Raw genomic sequence first — 18,072 nt, 5'->3', positions numbered from 1 at the left:
GAACACCCTAGCAACTGCATAGCAACAGCCTAAAACACTCAAAACACCCTAGAAAATGCATAGTAAGAGCCTAAAGCACTCACAACACCCTTAGCAACTGCACATCAACAGTCTAAATCACTCAGCATACCCTAGCAACTGTGTAAAACACTCAAAACATCCTAGCAACTGCCTAAAACACTCAGTGTAACCAAGCAACTGAATATCAACAACCTAAACATTCAGAACACGCTAGAAACAGCATAGAAACAGCCTAAACACTCTAACAACTATATAGCAACTGCTAAAAGACTGTCATTATCCTAGCAACTTCCTAACAACATTTAGAACACCCTAGCAACTGCATAGCAACGGCCTAAAAACTACTTTAAACACCTAGAAATGTGTGTGTTAACTCTGGACAGGTGCAGAAATGAACCAGCCAGAACAAAATCTCCATGTTATTGAGCCCCCCTAAAGTCACAGCCTGATCTCTTTCACAGACACGTGTGTGTGTGTGTGTGTGTGTGTGTGAGGTGCTTCATGGGAAAGTAAAGTCCTCCATCTGTGCTGAAGTCTCTTGGTCTCCATAAAACTCCTTAAACTCCACCCTTGAGCTCTGGAGATGTTGTAATTTTTCAGTTGAGCTTAATTTATGTTTGTCTCAGATTTTTCACCTACAATTCCTTAGAGAAAAAAAAAAAAGATCTGATCAGGCACAACTTAGTTTCCATTTGTCCTACATTTGGTACAAGAGAAACATTTGAGTTGTGATTCTTCTTCGCCTGTGTTCTTGTTTTTGAGGGGTATCTCTGAGGGTCGTTCTGTCCTCACACATCCGCTGTGTTTATCCCAACTCCGTATTCCCATCCGGCATGTTCCCAGCATTCCTGCTAGTCATTACAGCACAGTTTTCCAGACGGGAATGCTCTGCTGTTTGTGTGCTGATGTCATCACTGATCCGCCGCAGCTGCTCGTCTCACATTTGCACTAAATTATTGTGTCGCAACACTTTAGGAACATGAACTTTTTTCCTGGGAAAGAGTTTCGCTCTGATTCTGTCTTTTCCCTGATGGTTCTTAATGCATGGCATAAAATATGTAGAGAAATGTACAACGAAAGTGTGTTTTATGTCATTGGTCGTCCTGATCACAGCGTGTTTTGTGTGTGTGTTTCAGGTTTACGCACCATCCGCCAGCACTGCCGATTACAACCGGGACTCACCAGGTTACCCGTCCTCTAAAGCACCGGGCAGCAGCTTTCCCAGTTCCTTCTTTATGCCAGGTAAACCACACACACCAGATGAAACAACTGCCTAAAACACTCAGAACACCCTAGCAACTGCATAGTAACAGCCTAAAAGCTCACAGCACCCTAGAAACTGCAAACAACAGGCTAAAACACTCATATCACTCTAGCAATTGCAGAACAACAGCCTAAAACACTCACAACACCCAAACAACTGCATAGTAACAGCCTAAAACATTCAGAACAACCTAGCAACTACATTGACACTGTCGATCATAACATACTTCTAGAGAGACTGGAAAACTGGGTCGGGCTTTCTGGGATGGTCCTCAAATGGTTCAGGTCATACTTAGAAGGGAGATGTTATTATGTGAGTATAGGAGAGCATAAGTCTACGTGGACATCCATGACATGCGGAGTCCCACAAGGCTCAATTCTTGCACCGCTCTTGTTTAACCTGTATATGCTCCCACTAAGTCAAATAATGAGAAAGAACCAAATTGCCTATCACAGCTATGCTGATGATACCCAGATTTATCTAGCCTTATCTCCAAATGACTACAGCCCCATTGACTCCCTCTGCCAATGCACTGATGAAATTAACAGTTGAATGTGCCAGAACTTTCTTCAGTTAAACAAGGAGAAAACTGAAGTCATTGCATTTGGAAACAAAGATGAAGTTCTCAAGGTGAATGCATACCTTGACTCTAGGGGTCAAACAACTAAAAATCAAGTCAAAACTCTTGGGTTTTAGTTTTAGTATTCATGTCAAAGCAGTAACTAAATCAGCATACTATCATCTCAAAAACATTGCAAGAATTAGATGTTTTGTTTCCAGTCAAGACTTGGAGAAACTTGTTCATGCCTTTATCACCAGCAGGGTGGATTATTGTAATGGTCTCCTTCCAAAGAAGACCACTAGACAGCTGCAGCTCATCCAGAACGCTGCTGCCAGGATTCTGACTAGAACCAGAAAATCTGAGCATATCACACCAGTCCTCAGGTCCTTACACTGGCTTCCAGTTACATTTAGGATTGATTTTAAAGTACTTTTACTCGTTTATAAATCTCTAAATGGCCTAGGACCTAAATACATTGGAGATATGCTCACTGAATATAAACCTAACAGACCACTCAGATCATTAGGATCGAGTCAGTTAGAAATACCAAGGGTTCACACAAAACAAGGGGAGTCTGCTTTTAGCTATCATGCCGCCCGCAGTTGGAACCAGCTTCCAGAAGAGATCAGATGTGCTAAAACATTAGCCACATTTTAATCCAGACTCAAAACTCATCTGTTTAGCCGTGCATTTGTTGAATGAGCACTGTGCTACGTCCGAACTGATTGCACTGTATTTTATGTATAATCATTTTCTACTCTTAACTGTTTTAAATTCATTTTAAATCAAATTTTATATAATTTCCTTGTTTTTATTGTTGTGATTATTATTATTATTAATAATTCATTGTTTTTATTATTGTGATTAATATTATTATTTTAATTTTTTTTATGACTATTTCACTTCCTTTTATGTAAAGCACTTTGAATTACCACTGTGTATGAAATGTGCTATAAAAATAAACTTGCCTTGCCTTGCCATAACAATAGCCTAAAACACTCAGAACACCCTGACAACTGCATAGCAACAGCCTAAGCACTCAGAACACCCTGACAACTGCATAGCAACAGCCTAAGCACTCAGAACACCCTGACAACTGCATAGCAACAGCCTAAGCACTCAGAACACCCTAACAACTGCATAGCAACAGCCTAAGCACTCAGAACACCCTAACAACTGCATAGCAACAGCCTAAGCACTCAGAACACCCTAGCGACTATTTAGAAACTATCTAAAAATGCTAAATGTTTTATCTGTGGGTTTCATGTAGGGTTGCCACCCATCCAGATGATGTAGGGCTGAATGGGAAAGTTATCAGTGGGTCTGTCCAGTAACTAATGAACGCGCAGTTTGCAGAGAAGCATTTCAAAATTTGGATAGTCTGTTAATATAATATTCCATATATTATCAGAGCTTGGTAGATAATTATTATGTTTTTAGACATTATTAGGCAGATAAATTAATAGATTATAATTAATGTTAGACCCTATTTATTAATTTATCATTTATATTAATTATAAATATATACATAATAAATAATCAAAAATGTCATATACAATTTGGCATTTAAAATTTCTTTTTTTTTTTTTATGCTAAATTAATTAGATAAAAAATGGGACAAATAAATGTAGCCCTAATTTAGGCAAAAAATATTTCATCCCATCCAGGTAACAGGTGCAGAACTATATATATAAAAAAAATACTAATAATAATTAATAATTATAAATAACCAAATTTAAAAGAACAATATTAATATTGGAAGTTTACATACTTGAGCATGTTTTTTTTTCTTGTTTTTGTTTTTGTTTTTTTGTTTTTTTGGGGGTCGTGAATGGGTGTCCCTTATTTTGCCTCGCTGAAGGTGGCAAGCTGAAGGTGGCATGTGTGATTTCAGACGGTCATCACAGTACAGACCCATGGAGCTCGTCTGGCAGTATGAATCAGCCTGGATACAACAGCATGCTGGGAAACTCCACACACAGCGCTCAGAGCAGCAGCTACTGTGGCCTGCATCCGCACGACAGACTCGTGAGCGCATTTTTTAAGTCAAAGACAATGATACTGTGTGTGTTTACCTATGAACTGTCTTTGAATGAAAATGAAATGAACCTGTCTCAAATGCTCTCCCTCTCTGTGTTTTTCAGAGTTACCCGTCGCACTCGTCAGCTGAGATTAACCCCAGTCTTCCTCCCATGTCCAGTTTCCATCGCAGCGGCGGGACGAATCACTACAGCACAGCATCCTGCTCCGCCACCACCAACGGGACAGACAGCGTCATGGGTGAGTCCCCGCCGAATCAAAGCCAAGTGAAGATTCGATTCACTTCAATTCTGTCACTATATCACAGTGCAAACTAAAGCAAAGGTGGAATATTAGGATAATAAATGAGAAGTAGCTAAGGGAAATGCAGGTGATCAGGTTCAGCTGCCCAACAACATTAGTGATTAATCAACAAGTTTAGCCATGTTAAGATGATCCATAACTCTTTCTGATCGACTGATGAGCAGCATTAGTCATTCCTCCATCTGTCAGTTCAGAAATCAGCATTGTCAATGGCATGAACATTTTCTGTTTTCAAAATGTTTTTGTGAAGCTGAAGTAAATATTAACTGCCGCGAGCAGTGGTTCTCAACCTATCTGACTCCGTGTGTGTTTTTTATTTTTTATTTACTAAAACTAATTTAAGTGTTAAATTAAATTAAATTAAATTAATCAGGGTTTAATAATCAATTTGATTATTATGTGTGTATACTGTGTATTTATTACATGTAATATTTACATGTAAATATTTCTATTCATAATATATAAATATATTTAATATCTAAACATAATATATTTTTCTTAAATATATATGTGCATGTGTGTGTATTTATATATACACATAATAAATATACACAGTAGACACACATATATTATGTAAACAAAAACTTTTATTTTGGATGCGATTAATCGTTTGACAGCACTAATATATTTCCATGAACTTTTAACATTGTAATAATTTCCATTTATCCAAGAAATATGATTTTTGATTCTAAGCTTTTTTAAACCCTTGTTTGTCTCATATTAAATCATTTAAAGTGTTATTTTAAAGTCTTCTTTGAATGAACAGGAGTGTGAAGTCTCTCTGATCTGTTGTGTTTCAGCGAATCGAGCGCCGAGCGGAGCGGCCAGCAGCTCGCAGACGGGAGATGCGTTAGGAAAGGCTCTGGCTTCAGTGAGTGACCAGGTCTAACGCAGACCCTGACAGATACACACATGATCTAAAGCAACATGAAACCGCATTCGCCACACATTCGACTTCTCTAATGATGTTTTTTCTGAGTTTTATGTTTTGTTATGCTTCCACCACTGAATAAAAAAATAATAAAAAAGGTAACTGGGACTTTTTTTCTGGCAATTCTGAGTTTATACTGTGTCTACTCTAGTGAAAAAATAAATATACTTAAATGTATTTGAAATACATATATTTCATGCTAAGCATACTACAAATACATTTTTATATTTATGTCCTGCAATTATACTTTTAGTATACTAAACTCGTATACTTAAAGTCTGCTAAATTGGAACAACTAATTTTGTACTTAATGTACTTTAATTGTGCAGAAGTAATGCTGAATTCCAACTAAAAATATACTGAAGTATATTTGATTGTGCTAAAGTGGAACTATTGCACGTACACTTTTAAATATTTTGCATTTAAAGACCGATATTATTAAAAGCTCATACAATCCTCATCAAAAGTGACATTAAATCACATTTTAGACTTAATATAAAAACGTGCATTGTACACAAGTAATATGCCAAGTAAATTTTAATTATAATTTTTATATCAGTCTGTCAGTAAATATGTTAATAGATTTGAACTATACTTAGTATAAAATAAATGTATTTTAAATATATTTCTTTTTACTAGGGTAACAGTTATTTTTCTAATTGCAAAATATAACCTCAGAATTATATAAACTTGCAGTTCTGAGAAAAACTAAATCGCAATTACAGTTTTTATTTTTCATTCTGTGGCAAAAACAAAAGTCGGAATTGTGAGATGTAAATTCATGTTGCCTTTCAAAAAACATCTTAGCCAGCAAAATCATTCAGATGAATGTGGATTCATACACACTGATTCCTGTAGAGATGATGTTTCAGCTTGATGATGATGATGATGATGATGATGTGTGTGTTTGTTGTGCTTTTAGATCTATTCCCCCGATCACACCAATAACAGCTTCTCATCCAACCCGTCCACTCCTGTGGGATCTCCTCCCTCGCTCACAGGTAACACACTGTGTGTGTGTGTGCGTGTGTGTGTGTGTGTGTGTGTGTGTGTGTGTGTGTGTGTGTGTGTGTGTGTGTGTATTCTCAACAGAGTTTAAACACACACACAGCTGTTTGCACTGATGTCAGTCACCTGATTACTCTGTTTACTGCTTTAGAATGCAATATATACTGAGTACTGTTATTTATGTGCCACCAGGTTTATTACAGTTAACTAAAATTAAAACCTTAAAAAAAAAGTATTTCAGCTACATTGTACTAAAATAAGTCAAATTAAAACTGAAATAAAAATATATAAAACTATATAGACATATAAAAATATATTTAAAAAGTCAAAAACATACAACAAAATGAACTACAATTTTAACAAAATTTTCACTGAAAATATATTGCTTTTGTCAGATAAATACATCATATTGGAAATGAAATGTCAAGTCTGAAACAAAATATTTATTTTAATTAATTTAGATATTTATATATTATATTTAAGCCAAGGAAACATGTCTTGTATTAAAATAACTAAAATATTTTGTTTTTTTTTTATGTAAAAAAACAAAAATAATGGTTGTCACATGACCACAAGCTTAATTCCAGTTATCCTGGAAATAAAAAAAATATTTAGCAAAAAATAAAAAATCTAACTTTTGTCAGTCCAATGAATGTGTCACACTGGAAAGGAAAGGTCAAGTGCATTGCATTTTGGGATAATGTGTGTTTTGGTTGTATTCTGCAAATGTTAGCAAATTTTATTTAGGTCATTTGGATATTTTATTCACTGTTATTGTAGTTAACTAAAACTGAAACCATACAAAAAAAATACATTTTCATTACTTTAAATAAAATAAACATGAAATAATATATTACTGAAATAATATAAAATATAAAAAAACAAAAACATTTTAGCTAGTTCCCAAGGCAATATAAAAAATACAAAACAAAATTACTAAAGCTTTAACTGAAATGAAAAATTAAAAAATAAAAACTATTTTAAAATTTAAAAAAATGGTATCTCAATGATAGCCTACTAAAATAACTGATTTTATGCATATAAAAAATAAATTACTTAATATATATACTTCGCACTGTTAAAGCCATTGATTTCAAGTTGAAAAGCTTTTTATATGTTTCATTCTTCATATTCGATTCAAACTCTGAAACACAGTTCATCTCAAGGCCTGATTAACGAGTCATTATTCGCGTTGCTATGGAAACGACTGCCGCCTAATTGCTATTTCTCCGAGTGCCAAAGTTATTAAACCGACAACCATTAAATGCGCAACTGCAAATTAATATTTAAACTTAAACATGCGAGGGAAGTTTAAGTAACTAATTTAATAATTTTCTCATTTGCGGCGGCGCGGATACATGCAAAATTTATTTGCACATGAATGTGGCTGTAATTATGTGCTAATTAGCATTTGTAAATGAGGTTTAATAATACAGGGAAGCGTCTGAAATGCGTGTTTCTGTAAAGAAGTACGATTTGAAAAAACACAACATAATTAGACGCGACGTACGTAATGAGCGGATGCCGCAAACGCAAACAGGTGAAGGTCAGGGAGAACGGATGAACGAGTGCCGCTCCTCTATAATTACCGCTGTGAACCGGCCGCCGCAAACGAGTTTGCATCTTAACTCGAGAATGAAAGAATAACGAGGTGTTATTAGCATGAGGGTCGTCACCTATCAAAGGAAGGGTCAGGCGGCCGATGGCCCACCAGCTGAACATCACCGCTGCTCTCACATCAAGAAAACTGGACTACAAAGACAAGACCGGGTATTTATTCCACCGGAGTGAGTGATGATTAATTGGGCTCGTTTGAGTGTCAGATCAATGGGAAAATACAGATTTATAGGATATGAGGGGACTGTATTAGGCCAGAAGAAAGATTTGACCACATAAACAAGGATTAAACATGATCAGTCTCTCGAAAATAAAAGCAAAACCATTATATTCATGAAGCTTCAGGTGAAATTAAATCAAACTGAAATCAAATAAAACATACAAATTTTAAATTGTTGTATTTCAGCTAGTTGCCAAGGCATCATTTCTCATTTTTGATTAGTTAAAATAAAATAAAATAAGATGTTATTACAGACATATTAAAAGAAGTTATAAAAATGACAAAAATACAACAGAATTAAAAAAAAAAAAAAAAAATTAAATTGTATTTCAATGCAGGGTTGTTTTATGATTGAGATACTATTATAGTTTTTATTAATATTTTATTAATATTATATAGTTTTTATTAATCACTTTTTATTTTCAAATTTTGTTTCCATTTTAATTTTAGTTAATGTTTTAGTAATTTTGTTGTGTGCTTTTGTTGTTTTTATTAGTTTTTGGTTTTATTTATATATATGGGGATATGTGTATATGTATATGAGTTTTAGTTATTTTAGTACATTAAGTTAAACTAAGTTAAAATGAGAAATGTTGCCATAAAAAATTTATATTTTATTTTATTTTTTTTCAGTTAACCTTTATTTTTTTTCAGGTAGCCAATATTTTGTTTTGTTTTGATTTTGTGTGTGTGTGTGTGTGTGTGGTTTTAATTTTAGTTTTAGTTAACTATAATAACCCTGTCTCAGTGATACTAATTAGAAAGGATTATACAAATCACAATCTTATGGTAATTTTGCACATGCTGAATAGTAGAAAAAATGAAATTATATTATAGTTAACTTAAACTTAAAAAAGTGAAAGTAAAAAAAAACCTTACCTAATCAAAATGAAAAAAAAAAACAGTAAAATTGTTCAGACTTCAACTAAAATTCAATTGAAAACAGAAAACAACAAATCTAATTCAAAATATTAACAAAACTATAACAGTATATCAGTGATAGTTAAAGAAGACTGTCACCTACTGGTCAAAAGATGAAGCAGTTACAAAAGCAGTTGATTTGTTTTGTTAATCAGGATGCAGATCGAGACGGTTGTTGTTCTCTGTGATGATGTTGATGTTTTTGTCTCCTTAGCTGCCAGTACGGCCGTCTGGTCCAGAAACGGTCAGGGAGCCTCGTCCCCGAGTTACGAGCCGCCGCTGCACTCGCTGGTGAGAGATACAGACACAGAAACACAACTCTGTTCCTACAAGATGAGATTGAAATGATCCAAACACATAACGCAACGCAATGCTGATCGAGCGATGAACAAATACACATTACTCAAAAGATGTGAGATGTTTTGGAGGCTTGGGAAGATCATTCCTCCGCTGAGGAGCAGTGAAAGTAAAGCTTCTGGAAACAAACGCTCCTCAAAAGATCCTGATTATCAGATTTGAGACGCACTGATTTTTCCAGAAAATGATGGAGAATCAAGTAAAGCTGAGCAGGTTCAGTCCAGTAAGTGTTTGTCTGGAAATATGACTACCAGTGTTGGGGGTAACACATTACAAGTAACGCAAGTTACATAATCACTTTACATTATTTTAAGTAACTAGTAAAGTAACGCATTACTTTTTAATTTAGAAGGAAGTACCTGAGTTAGTTTTTCAAATAAGTAACTCCAGTGACTGTGTTTCTCATGTATTGACTGACAGCTCTTGTGTTGCCATGTTGAGAGAAATCAGGAGTAAGTGCAGAGCGTTGTGTGTGAACACGATCTTACTGTAGTTCTAGACTAAATCATCTCACCTGCACAAAAACACATTCAGTGTTCCTCAAAATTAATAAAAAGTCAAATGCAAACTCAGAATATTATACAAACCTGCAATAATTAAATATGTTAAATAACAAAAAAAATCATTTATGCATTTAATCCCATTTTATTAACCAATGTCTTTGCTACTGACCTTCGATGATCCAATTCAACCATAATAATAAGCAAGACCGTAACCATGTCTTGAACATTGGGGGGGCAAAATTAATTTTATATATATATATATATATATATATATATATATATATACTGAACAAAATTATAAACGCAACACTTTTGTTTTTGCCCCCATTTTTCATGAGCTGAACTCAAGGATCTAAGACTTTTTCTATGTACACAAAAGGCCTATTTCTCTCAAATATTGTTCACAAATCTGTCTAAATCTGTGTTAGTGAGCACTTCTTCATTGCTGAGATACTCCATCCACCTCACAGGTGTGGCATATCAAGATGCTGATTAGACAGCATGATTATTGCACAGGTGTGCCTCAGGCTGGCCACAATAAAAGGCCACTCGAAAATGTGCAGTTTTACTGTATTGGGGGGGTCCGGGGGGTCCGAAAACCAGTCAGTATCTGGTGTGACCGCCCTCACCGTCATTTTGATTTTTTTATAGTAATAAAAATAATTTAGTTCAGTTAGAGAACAGACACTACAGTTAAAACTGAACGCGACTGCTCAGTGACATCACAGATCAGATTTAATTTCTTACGCGAGGAGAAGCTGACAAAAAGAGTGAGGTGAGACAGACAAGAGCTTCAAAACGACATGCAAAAGCACCTGTTTTAAAAATATTTTGGATTTTGAAAAGCCTGTTGACTTCTGCCGTTTATCTAAGCTGATATTGGAAGTTTTTTTAAACATTTTAATTTATTTAAACTGTGTATTTTTTATTTATTTATTTTTTTGCATCAAGTATGCCTTGTTTCCAAGCTTTCTTATTCATTTTGCTAATAAACGTACGTTTCTTATTTATTTGGTTCCACATTGTTTACTGATCTTCAGTTTTGTGTACCTAAACCTTGTGTAAGCTATTTGTTATTTTATATTAGGCATATAGCATGGTGTATTTTATTCGTTTTGTTAATAAAAGTTCTATGTTCTACGTTGTATTGTATTGTTGCTAAAACTGAATTCAAGCAACTGACGCTGAATTGACGCTAATTTGAAAGTGAAAGTAAAATGTGCACGGACGGTGTTGTCACACGTCAATTAACCGGTGGGAGAATTTCCTCACCGTCACAACCCTAGCTTGATCATGCTGACTGTGTGTCTCTGTCCTGCAGCAGAGTCGTATCGAGGACAGGCTGGAGCGGCTGGACGATGCCATCCATGTGTTGCGCAGTCACGCGGTCGGTCCGTCCACAGCGATGCCCGGCACTCACGCAGACATGCACGGACTGATCACTCCGTCTCACTCTCACAACGGAGCCATGGGCGGCCTGAATGCCGGATACAGCGGCGGACTGCTGCCCTCCAACAGACACTCGCTCATGGTAAGAGCCGCTGACCTCTGACCTCTGAGCTCCCGCCGTCTGGGGCCACTTCCTGCGGAGAGAGGATGTTCATGCGAGTCACACATCTCTGTGTGTCTCTTCTTATTCGATCATTAGTGTCTAGATCAGCCTGTTTCGATTGACCCATCATGTGTGCAGCGCCACCTAGTTATTATACTTAAAGCTAAAATCATCAAACTAATAACTGAAACTAGAACCAAAAAACAAAAACACTGTCATTACTTGAAATTAAATCAGTAAATATTTAAAAACTCAGCTAGCTGACAAGGCAACATTTTTTTGTTTTGGTGTTTAAATAAAAAATAATAAATAAAACCAATTATTTAAAAAAATAATTATATAGACACATTTAAAAATAAAAAAAAAAACTAATAAAAATTACATGATATTTCAGCTAGTTGCCAAGGAAACATTTATCATTTTTCAGTTATTATAACTAAAAATAACTAAAAGCAAAATAAGAATTAATAAAAACAAATTATATAGTTTTTATTATTTTTAAAAAAGTTAAATAAATAGCAACTTATTTTGTTTGACAAGGCAATACTTCTCATTTGTGATTAAATAAAAAAAATACAAATTTATAAGTAAAATCTTTAAAACAAAACTATAAAAAGACATATTAAAAATAATAATAAAAATGGCATTTCATTTTTCAAGGACGTTTCAAGGAATTTATTTGATATTTCAAGGAAACATTTTAATTTAGTTTAACTTGATCTATTAAAATTTGTAAAACTGAAATAAAATTGTATTAAAACTTATACAGTTTTTATTATTATTATTTTAAAAATTAATTAAAACCATTAAAATTGTTTCTTGAAATTAAAAAATGTTAAATAAAATAAAATATTTTATCAACTTTTTAAATTTCATCTAATTAAAGCAACATTTCTCATTTTGGTTTTAATGAAAATAATAACAATTTATAAATATAATATATTAAGAAAAACTATAAAAATAAAAAGCTTTCTAGTAGTTTTTTTTTTTTTTTTTATAATTTAAGGAGACGATGTAGTTTAACTTGATATACTAAAATAACTTAAATAAAACTTAGTTAAAAGCAATATAGTTTTCATTATTTATTTTATTATTTTAAAAAGTTAAATAAATAGCAACTTATTTTGTTTGACAAGGCAATACTTCTCATTTGTGATTAAATAAAAAAAATACAAATTTATAAGTAAAATCTTTAAAACAAAACTATAAAAAGACATATTAAAAATAATAATAAAATGGCATTTCATTTTTCAAGGACGTTTCAAGGAATTTATTTGATATTTCAAGGAAACATTTTAATTTAGTTTAACTTGATCTATTAAAATTTGTAAAACTGAAATAAAATTGTATTAAAACTTATACAGTTTTTATTATTATTATTTTAAAAATTAATTAAAACCATTAAAATTGTTTCTTGAAATTAAAAAATGTTAAATAAAATAAAATATTTTATCAACTTTTTAAATTTCATCTAATTATAAAGCAACATTTCTCATTTTGGTTTTAATGAAAATAATAACAATTTATAAATATAATATATTAAGAAAAACTATAAAAATAAAAAGCTTTCTAGTAGTTTTTTTTTTTTTTATAATTTAAGGAGACGATGTAGTTTAACTTGATATACTAAAATAACTTAAATAAAACTTAGTTAAAAGCAATATAGTTTTCATTATTTATTTTATTATTTTAAAAAGTTAAATAAATAGCAACTTATTTTGTTTGACAAGGCAATACTTCTCATTTGTGATTAAATAAAAAAAATACAAATTTATAAGTAAAATCTTTAAAACAAAACTATAAAAAGACATATTAAAAATAATAATAAAATGGCATTTCATTTTTCAAGGACGTTTCAAGGAATTTATTTGATATTTCAAGGAAACATTTTAATTTAGTTTAACTTGATCTATTAAAATTTGTAAAACTGAAATAAAATTGTATTAAAACTTATACAGTTTTTATTATTATTATTTTAAAAATTAATTAAAACCATTAAAATTGTTTCTTGAAATTAAAAAATGTTAAATAAAATAAAATATTTTATCAACTTTTTAAATTTCATCTAATTATAAAGCAACATTTCTCATTTTGGTTTTAATGAAAAATAATAACAATTTATAAATATAATATATTAAGAAAAACTATAAAAATAAAAAAGCTTTCTAGTAGTTTTTTTTTTTTTTTTTTTTTATAATTTAAGGAGACGTATGTAGTTTAACTTGATATACTAAAATAACTTAAATAAAACTTAGTTAAAAGCAATATAGTTTTCATTATTTATTTTATTATTTTTATGACAAAAAATTACATAAATACAAAACAAAATTACTAAAACTTTAACTAAAATGAAAGTAAAAACAGAAAATATAAAAATACAATCCAATTTAAAATATTAACAATAACTATAATAGTATCTCAGTGATACTAAAATAACACTGCCACCTACTGCTCAAAAGTTTAAGACCACAGTACTTGCAATAAAAATCGTCATGCTTAATTAATGTGGTGTGCATGACGTCACTGATGCAGTCCTGTAATGTTTAAGTGTTATTAGTTCAGGTTGAAGCAAAGAATTGCGATGTTGGCTCTCCTCTGACTGTAAGTTAAGCAGCACAGAACTAAATACAGGAAATAACAGAGCGAGGGGGAGGACAAGACTTCAAAAGGAAGATGCTGGTAATATTTTCCACATTTAAGGCTTTTTTAAGACTTGAAACAATCCATAAAGCTTCAAACAGCTGGAGAGAATAAAGAAAAGAAAGAGAATACATGAGGAAAAGAAGATATAATGCACGTTCAACACACACACATTATTGCATGCACATTTATACATAAACCATTTCTGATGCGCTCATATCTTTTTATGTAGTCATCAGTACATGAATTGCATTAAAATGCATAAAAATGGGACTGAATTATTGAAAATGAATGTTTCGCACAGGCACATGCATGCATATTCCTTAAAAGGCAAAAGTTGAGTTACTAAATGTTCTCAAACTGTATTTTTTCGGGTTCTTGTAGCTAAAAAGTGGCTCTTAAAAGAGTAAATATTCAGACTGATCTGTTTCTGATGAAGTGTTCTTTGTAAGCTGGTGTTTGTACATATTTCCAGTGTTAACGAGCTGTTTTTAATGACATAAATGAATAACGGCAGGCGTGGGTTTGCTCAGGCGTTTGATTGGAGGAGCTCTGCTGTTGACGAGGTCCTGAATCTCTGCTCAATGTCTCACTGACACTGCTGTTTATTTATTCACTCTTACCAGTGAGTGAGTGAGTGAGTGAGTGTGTGTGTGTGTGTGTGTGTGTACTGGTTTTTGTGGTTCACGGGGACAAAATTTGTATAATCACATGGGTATGACTGGTATTACAATTTGAAGGTGGTTTATGAGGACACTGCCTATGTCCCCGTAATTCAAAAGGCTTAAAAAACATACTAAATGGTGTTTTTTTGAAAATCTACAAATGCAGAAAGTTTCCTGTAAGGGGTAGGTTTAGGTGTAGGGTTGGTGTAGGGCAATAGCACATACAGTTTGTACAGTATAAAAATCATTACACCTATGGAGAGTCCCCACAAGGATAGCAAACCAGACATATGTGTGTGTGTGTGTGTGTGCTGTCATGGCATTGGATTATAAGGCATTCACATTATTAAATCAGTGTTGTTAAAGGGACAGTTCACCCAAAATGTATCATTCTGTCACGGTGTTATTTTAGCATCTTCGATATACTATTATAGTTTTTGTTCATATTTTGAAATAGATTTTATTTTATTTCAATATTGTTCAGTTTTCATTTTAATTGTGTGTGTGTGTGTATATATATATATATATATATATATATATAATTTTATTTTTTATCAAGTTTTCACTTTAATTTTCACTTGAATAAAGTTTTAGTTGTTTTGTATTTTTGTAATATTTCTCAGTTTAATTTTTTTATATGTCTAAATATATTTTTATTAAGTTCTAAAATAAAGTTTTAGTAATTTTTTATGCTTTTGTTTTTCATTTTTATTATTTTTAAAAATATGTTTATATCATTTTAATTGAGGTTTGTTAATCTAATTAGTTTTAGTTTTTTAAATATGTCTATAGTTATTTTTATTTATTCTTTTTATAATTTTTTTAGTTAAACAATATAAAATGAGAAATGTTGCCTTGGCAACTAGTTGAAATATAAAAAAAAAAGTTTATTTTATGCAACAACAAATTATGGTTTTAGTTTTAGTTAACAATAATAACCCGGTTCTCTCATAATTTTCGGTAACACTTTAGAATAGGGAACACTTATTCTCTATTAACTACGAATTTTCCCTCAATAAATTCCTAATTTGCTGCTTATTAATAGTTAGTAAGGTAGTTGTTAAGTTTAGGTATTGGGTAGGATTAGGGATGTAGAATAAGGCATTAATATGGGCTTAAGTTGTACTAATAAATGGCTAATATTCTAGTAATATGCATGCTAATAAGCAACTAGTTAAGAGACCATAAAATAAAGTGTTACCTAATTTCTCACCCTCGTTTTTATTTCATACCCTCATGACTCTTTTACTTTCTATGGCAAATGGAAGAAGTTATTGAGCTGAATGCTGGAGCTGCTCTCTTCAGTGGAAGTGAAGGTTAGGGTCCTGTGAAGTGAGCAGATGATGAAGTGAATGAGAGAACTGTGTGTGTAGAGGAACAGCTGGATGAGATCTGCTGCTGAGCTCATGCTGGAAACAGGTGCTCACATGAAGAGAGAGGCTCAAACACACACAAAATGGCTGTTCACCGTTACATGATACGTCTAGTGCACTATGGGAACTTCAGCATGAGTAGATTTACCAAAGTGTGCAGGAGACATACAGTACAAACCATGCAGACCTTCCTTTCCCAGCATGACAAAAGTCATATTCATCTTTGAGTTTAGAGTTCCATCAATTTGATTCTTGATCCTTCATATTTATCATATAATCATTCTCTGTTATTATATTATGTGAATATATTCCCAATATTAACAACAATCAGAAAGTGTTAATTTAGCTCGTTTTTAACTAAATCGATTTAAAAATCCAACACTACAAAAAATTACTTATACCTAAGTATTTTTGTCTTGTTTTCCAGTACAAATTTCGAAACTTTCTTAAATTAAGATGCAAAATGGCATAAGATATTGAGTCAAAATAAATAAATTAATAATAATAATAATAATTTTTATTATAAATTATTATTATAAATAGACAATATTGTTTTTCTGCAGATACTTAATGTTGATACATTTTTCATAAAAGACTTGATATGCTCCTTAAGTAAATATATCTTGACATATAAGAATTGGTAGAAATTTGTATTGGAAAAAAAGACACATTTTTTTTTTTACACTTTTAAGTATAGTCTTTTTTATTGATTTCCATTAAAATCTCAAAAAATAATAATAATAATTTACTTGAGTAGCAACACTGAGTAAGATTTTGAAGTTTTTCTATGTAAAACGTCATGTTTAATTCAATGCTACTTGCCATTTCTTTGTAATTATTTGTGCAATCAGTGAATGTGAGTGAAATTTGTTTCTGCACCATTTTTTTCAGTGTAAAGCCTCAAGATGCAAACATGATAGCGAGTGTGCACAGTCGTATCAGTATTTGTGTGTAGAAATCATCAGTAACTCTGAGTGAAGGCTGATCTGGTGTGTTTTCTGAGCGCTGGCTCTCTCTGTAAGCGCTCGTGATCTGATGGCTTTAAGCGTGATCGACCCTCGGCAGAAGATATCCTGAAAGAGGTGCTTTGAAATGCTATTACTGTGTGTTTAAGACTGAACATACAGACTCCTGCTTCTCCACACAGTCAGTATGCAGTGAGGAACGTCTGACCCCCATGTGTATTTATTAGAAATATTGCAGTTTTCACTGCAAAAAATCACATTCTTAAGAAGTATATTTGCCCTTTTTTGCCCAGAAACAAGACATTTATTTGAGAAGCAGCTCTGCCTAAGATATTAAGACTTGTTTTCAAACTTTGTTTTCTTTCACTGCATCTTTTTAATAGAAGTGCATTTTGTTTTATTGCGCTGGCAGTTGATTTCACTAGATTTACCCTTGTTTGTGTTCAAAACATGAAACATTCTGCCATTACTGAGACCAAATACGCTCATATTGAAGATAACTGCTATAAAATAATGAGTATTTTTGTCATTATACAGTTAAACTATCTAAAAATCATTGAAACTAGACAAATTTATTTGAGAAGCAGCTCTGCATAAGATATTAAGACTTCTTGTCCTACTTTGTTTTCATATTTTGTTTTCATTCACTGCATCTTTTTAATATAAGTGCATTCTGTTTTATTGCACCGGCAACTTGTTTATAACTTAAAACAGAAAAATCTGCCAGAGCAATGAGACAAAATACACTTGTACACAAGATAACTGCTAGAAACTGAATATCTATCTATAATTCAAAAGAGACAAATTTATTTAAGAAGCAGCATAAGATATTTTTGCAGTGCAAATTATTTCACTAGTTTTTTACTTGTTTATACTTAAACCATAGAAAAATCTGTTCTGACTTGTTTTCATACTTTGTTTTCATTCACTGCATCTTTTTTAATATAAGAACATTTTGTTTTATTGCATTGGAAGATTAAAACTTTTTGAATTGCTAATAGTGAGACAAAATACACTTGTATTAACTACTATAGACTACTAAATGTCAATATTTTATGCGGTGTTGCTTCTCAAGTACTGTAAATGACTTGAAAGAGTGTGTGTTTCACACTAAACGGGTTTCAGGGCGA

At 32.2% G+C, this 18,072-nt stretch overlaps 1 protein-coding gene across 7 annotated transcripts in view; it reads left to right on the top strand.

Annotated features, from left to right (window-relative positions):
- Positions 1–18,072, top strand: part of LOC131529434 (transcription factor 4-like) — a 177,017-nt gene that overhangs the window by 134,967 nt on the left and 23,978 nt on the right. For 6 of the 7 annotated variants that reach the window (XM_058759169.1, XM_058759166.1, XM_058759171.1 and 3 more), the window contains 7 exons: positions 1,158–1,263; positions 3,742–3,875; positions 3,992–4,127; positions 4,991–5,061; positions 6,044–6,122; positions 9,102–9,178; positions 11,069–11,278. In XM_058759169.1, coding sequence (XP_058615152.1) covers positions 1,158–1,263; positions 3,742–3,875; positions 3,992–4,127; positions 4,991–5,061; positions 6,044–6,122; positions 9,102–9,178; positions 11,069–11,278 — 813 coding nt within the window. The remainder of the gene's footprint in view (positions 1–1,157; positions 1,264–3,741; positions 3,876–3,991; positions 4,128–4,990; positions 5,062–6,043; positions 6,123–9,101; positions 9,179–11,068; positions 11,279–18,072) is intronic. The other variant, XM_058759168.1, reaches the window with a different exon arrangement.

The sequence above is a fragment of the Onychostoma macrolepis genome, chromosome 21, assembly GCF_012432095.1.
Source record: "Onychostoma macrolepis isolate SWU-2019 chromosome 21, ASM1243209v1, whole genome shotgun sequence".
In the NCBI taxonomy this organism is placed as follows: domain Eukaryota; kingdom Metazoa; phylum Chordata; class Actinopteri; order Cypriniformes; family Cyprinidae; genus Onychostoma; species Onychostoma macrolepis.
This window is presented reverse-complemented; position numbering and strand designations above follow the sequence as displayed.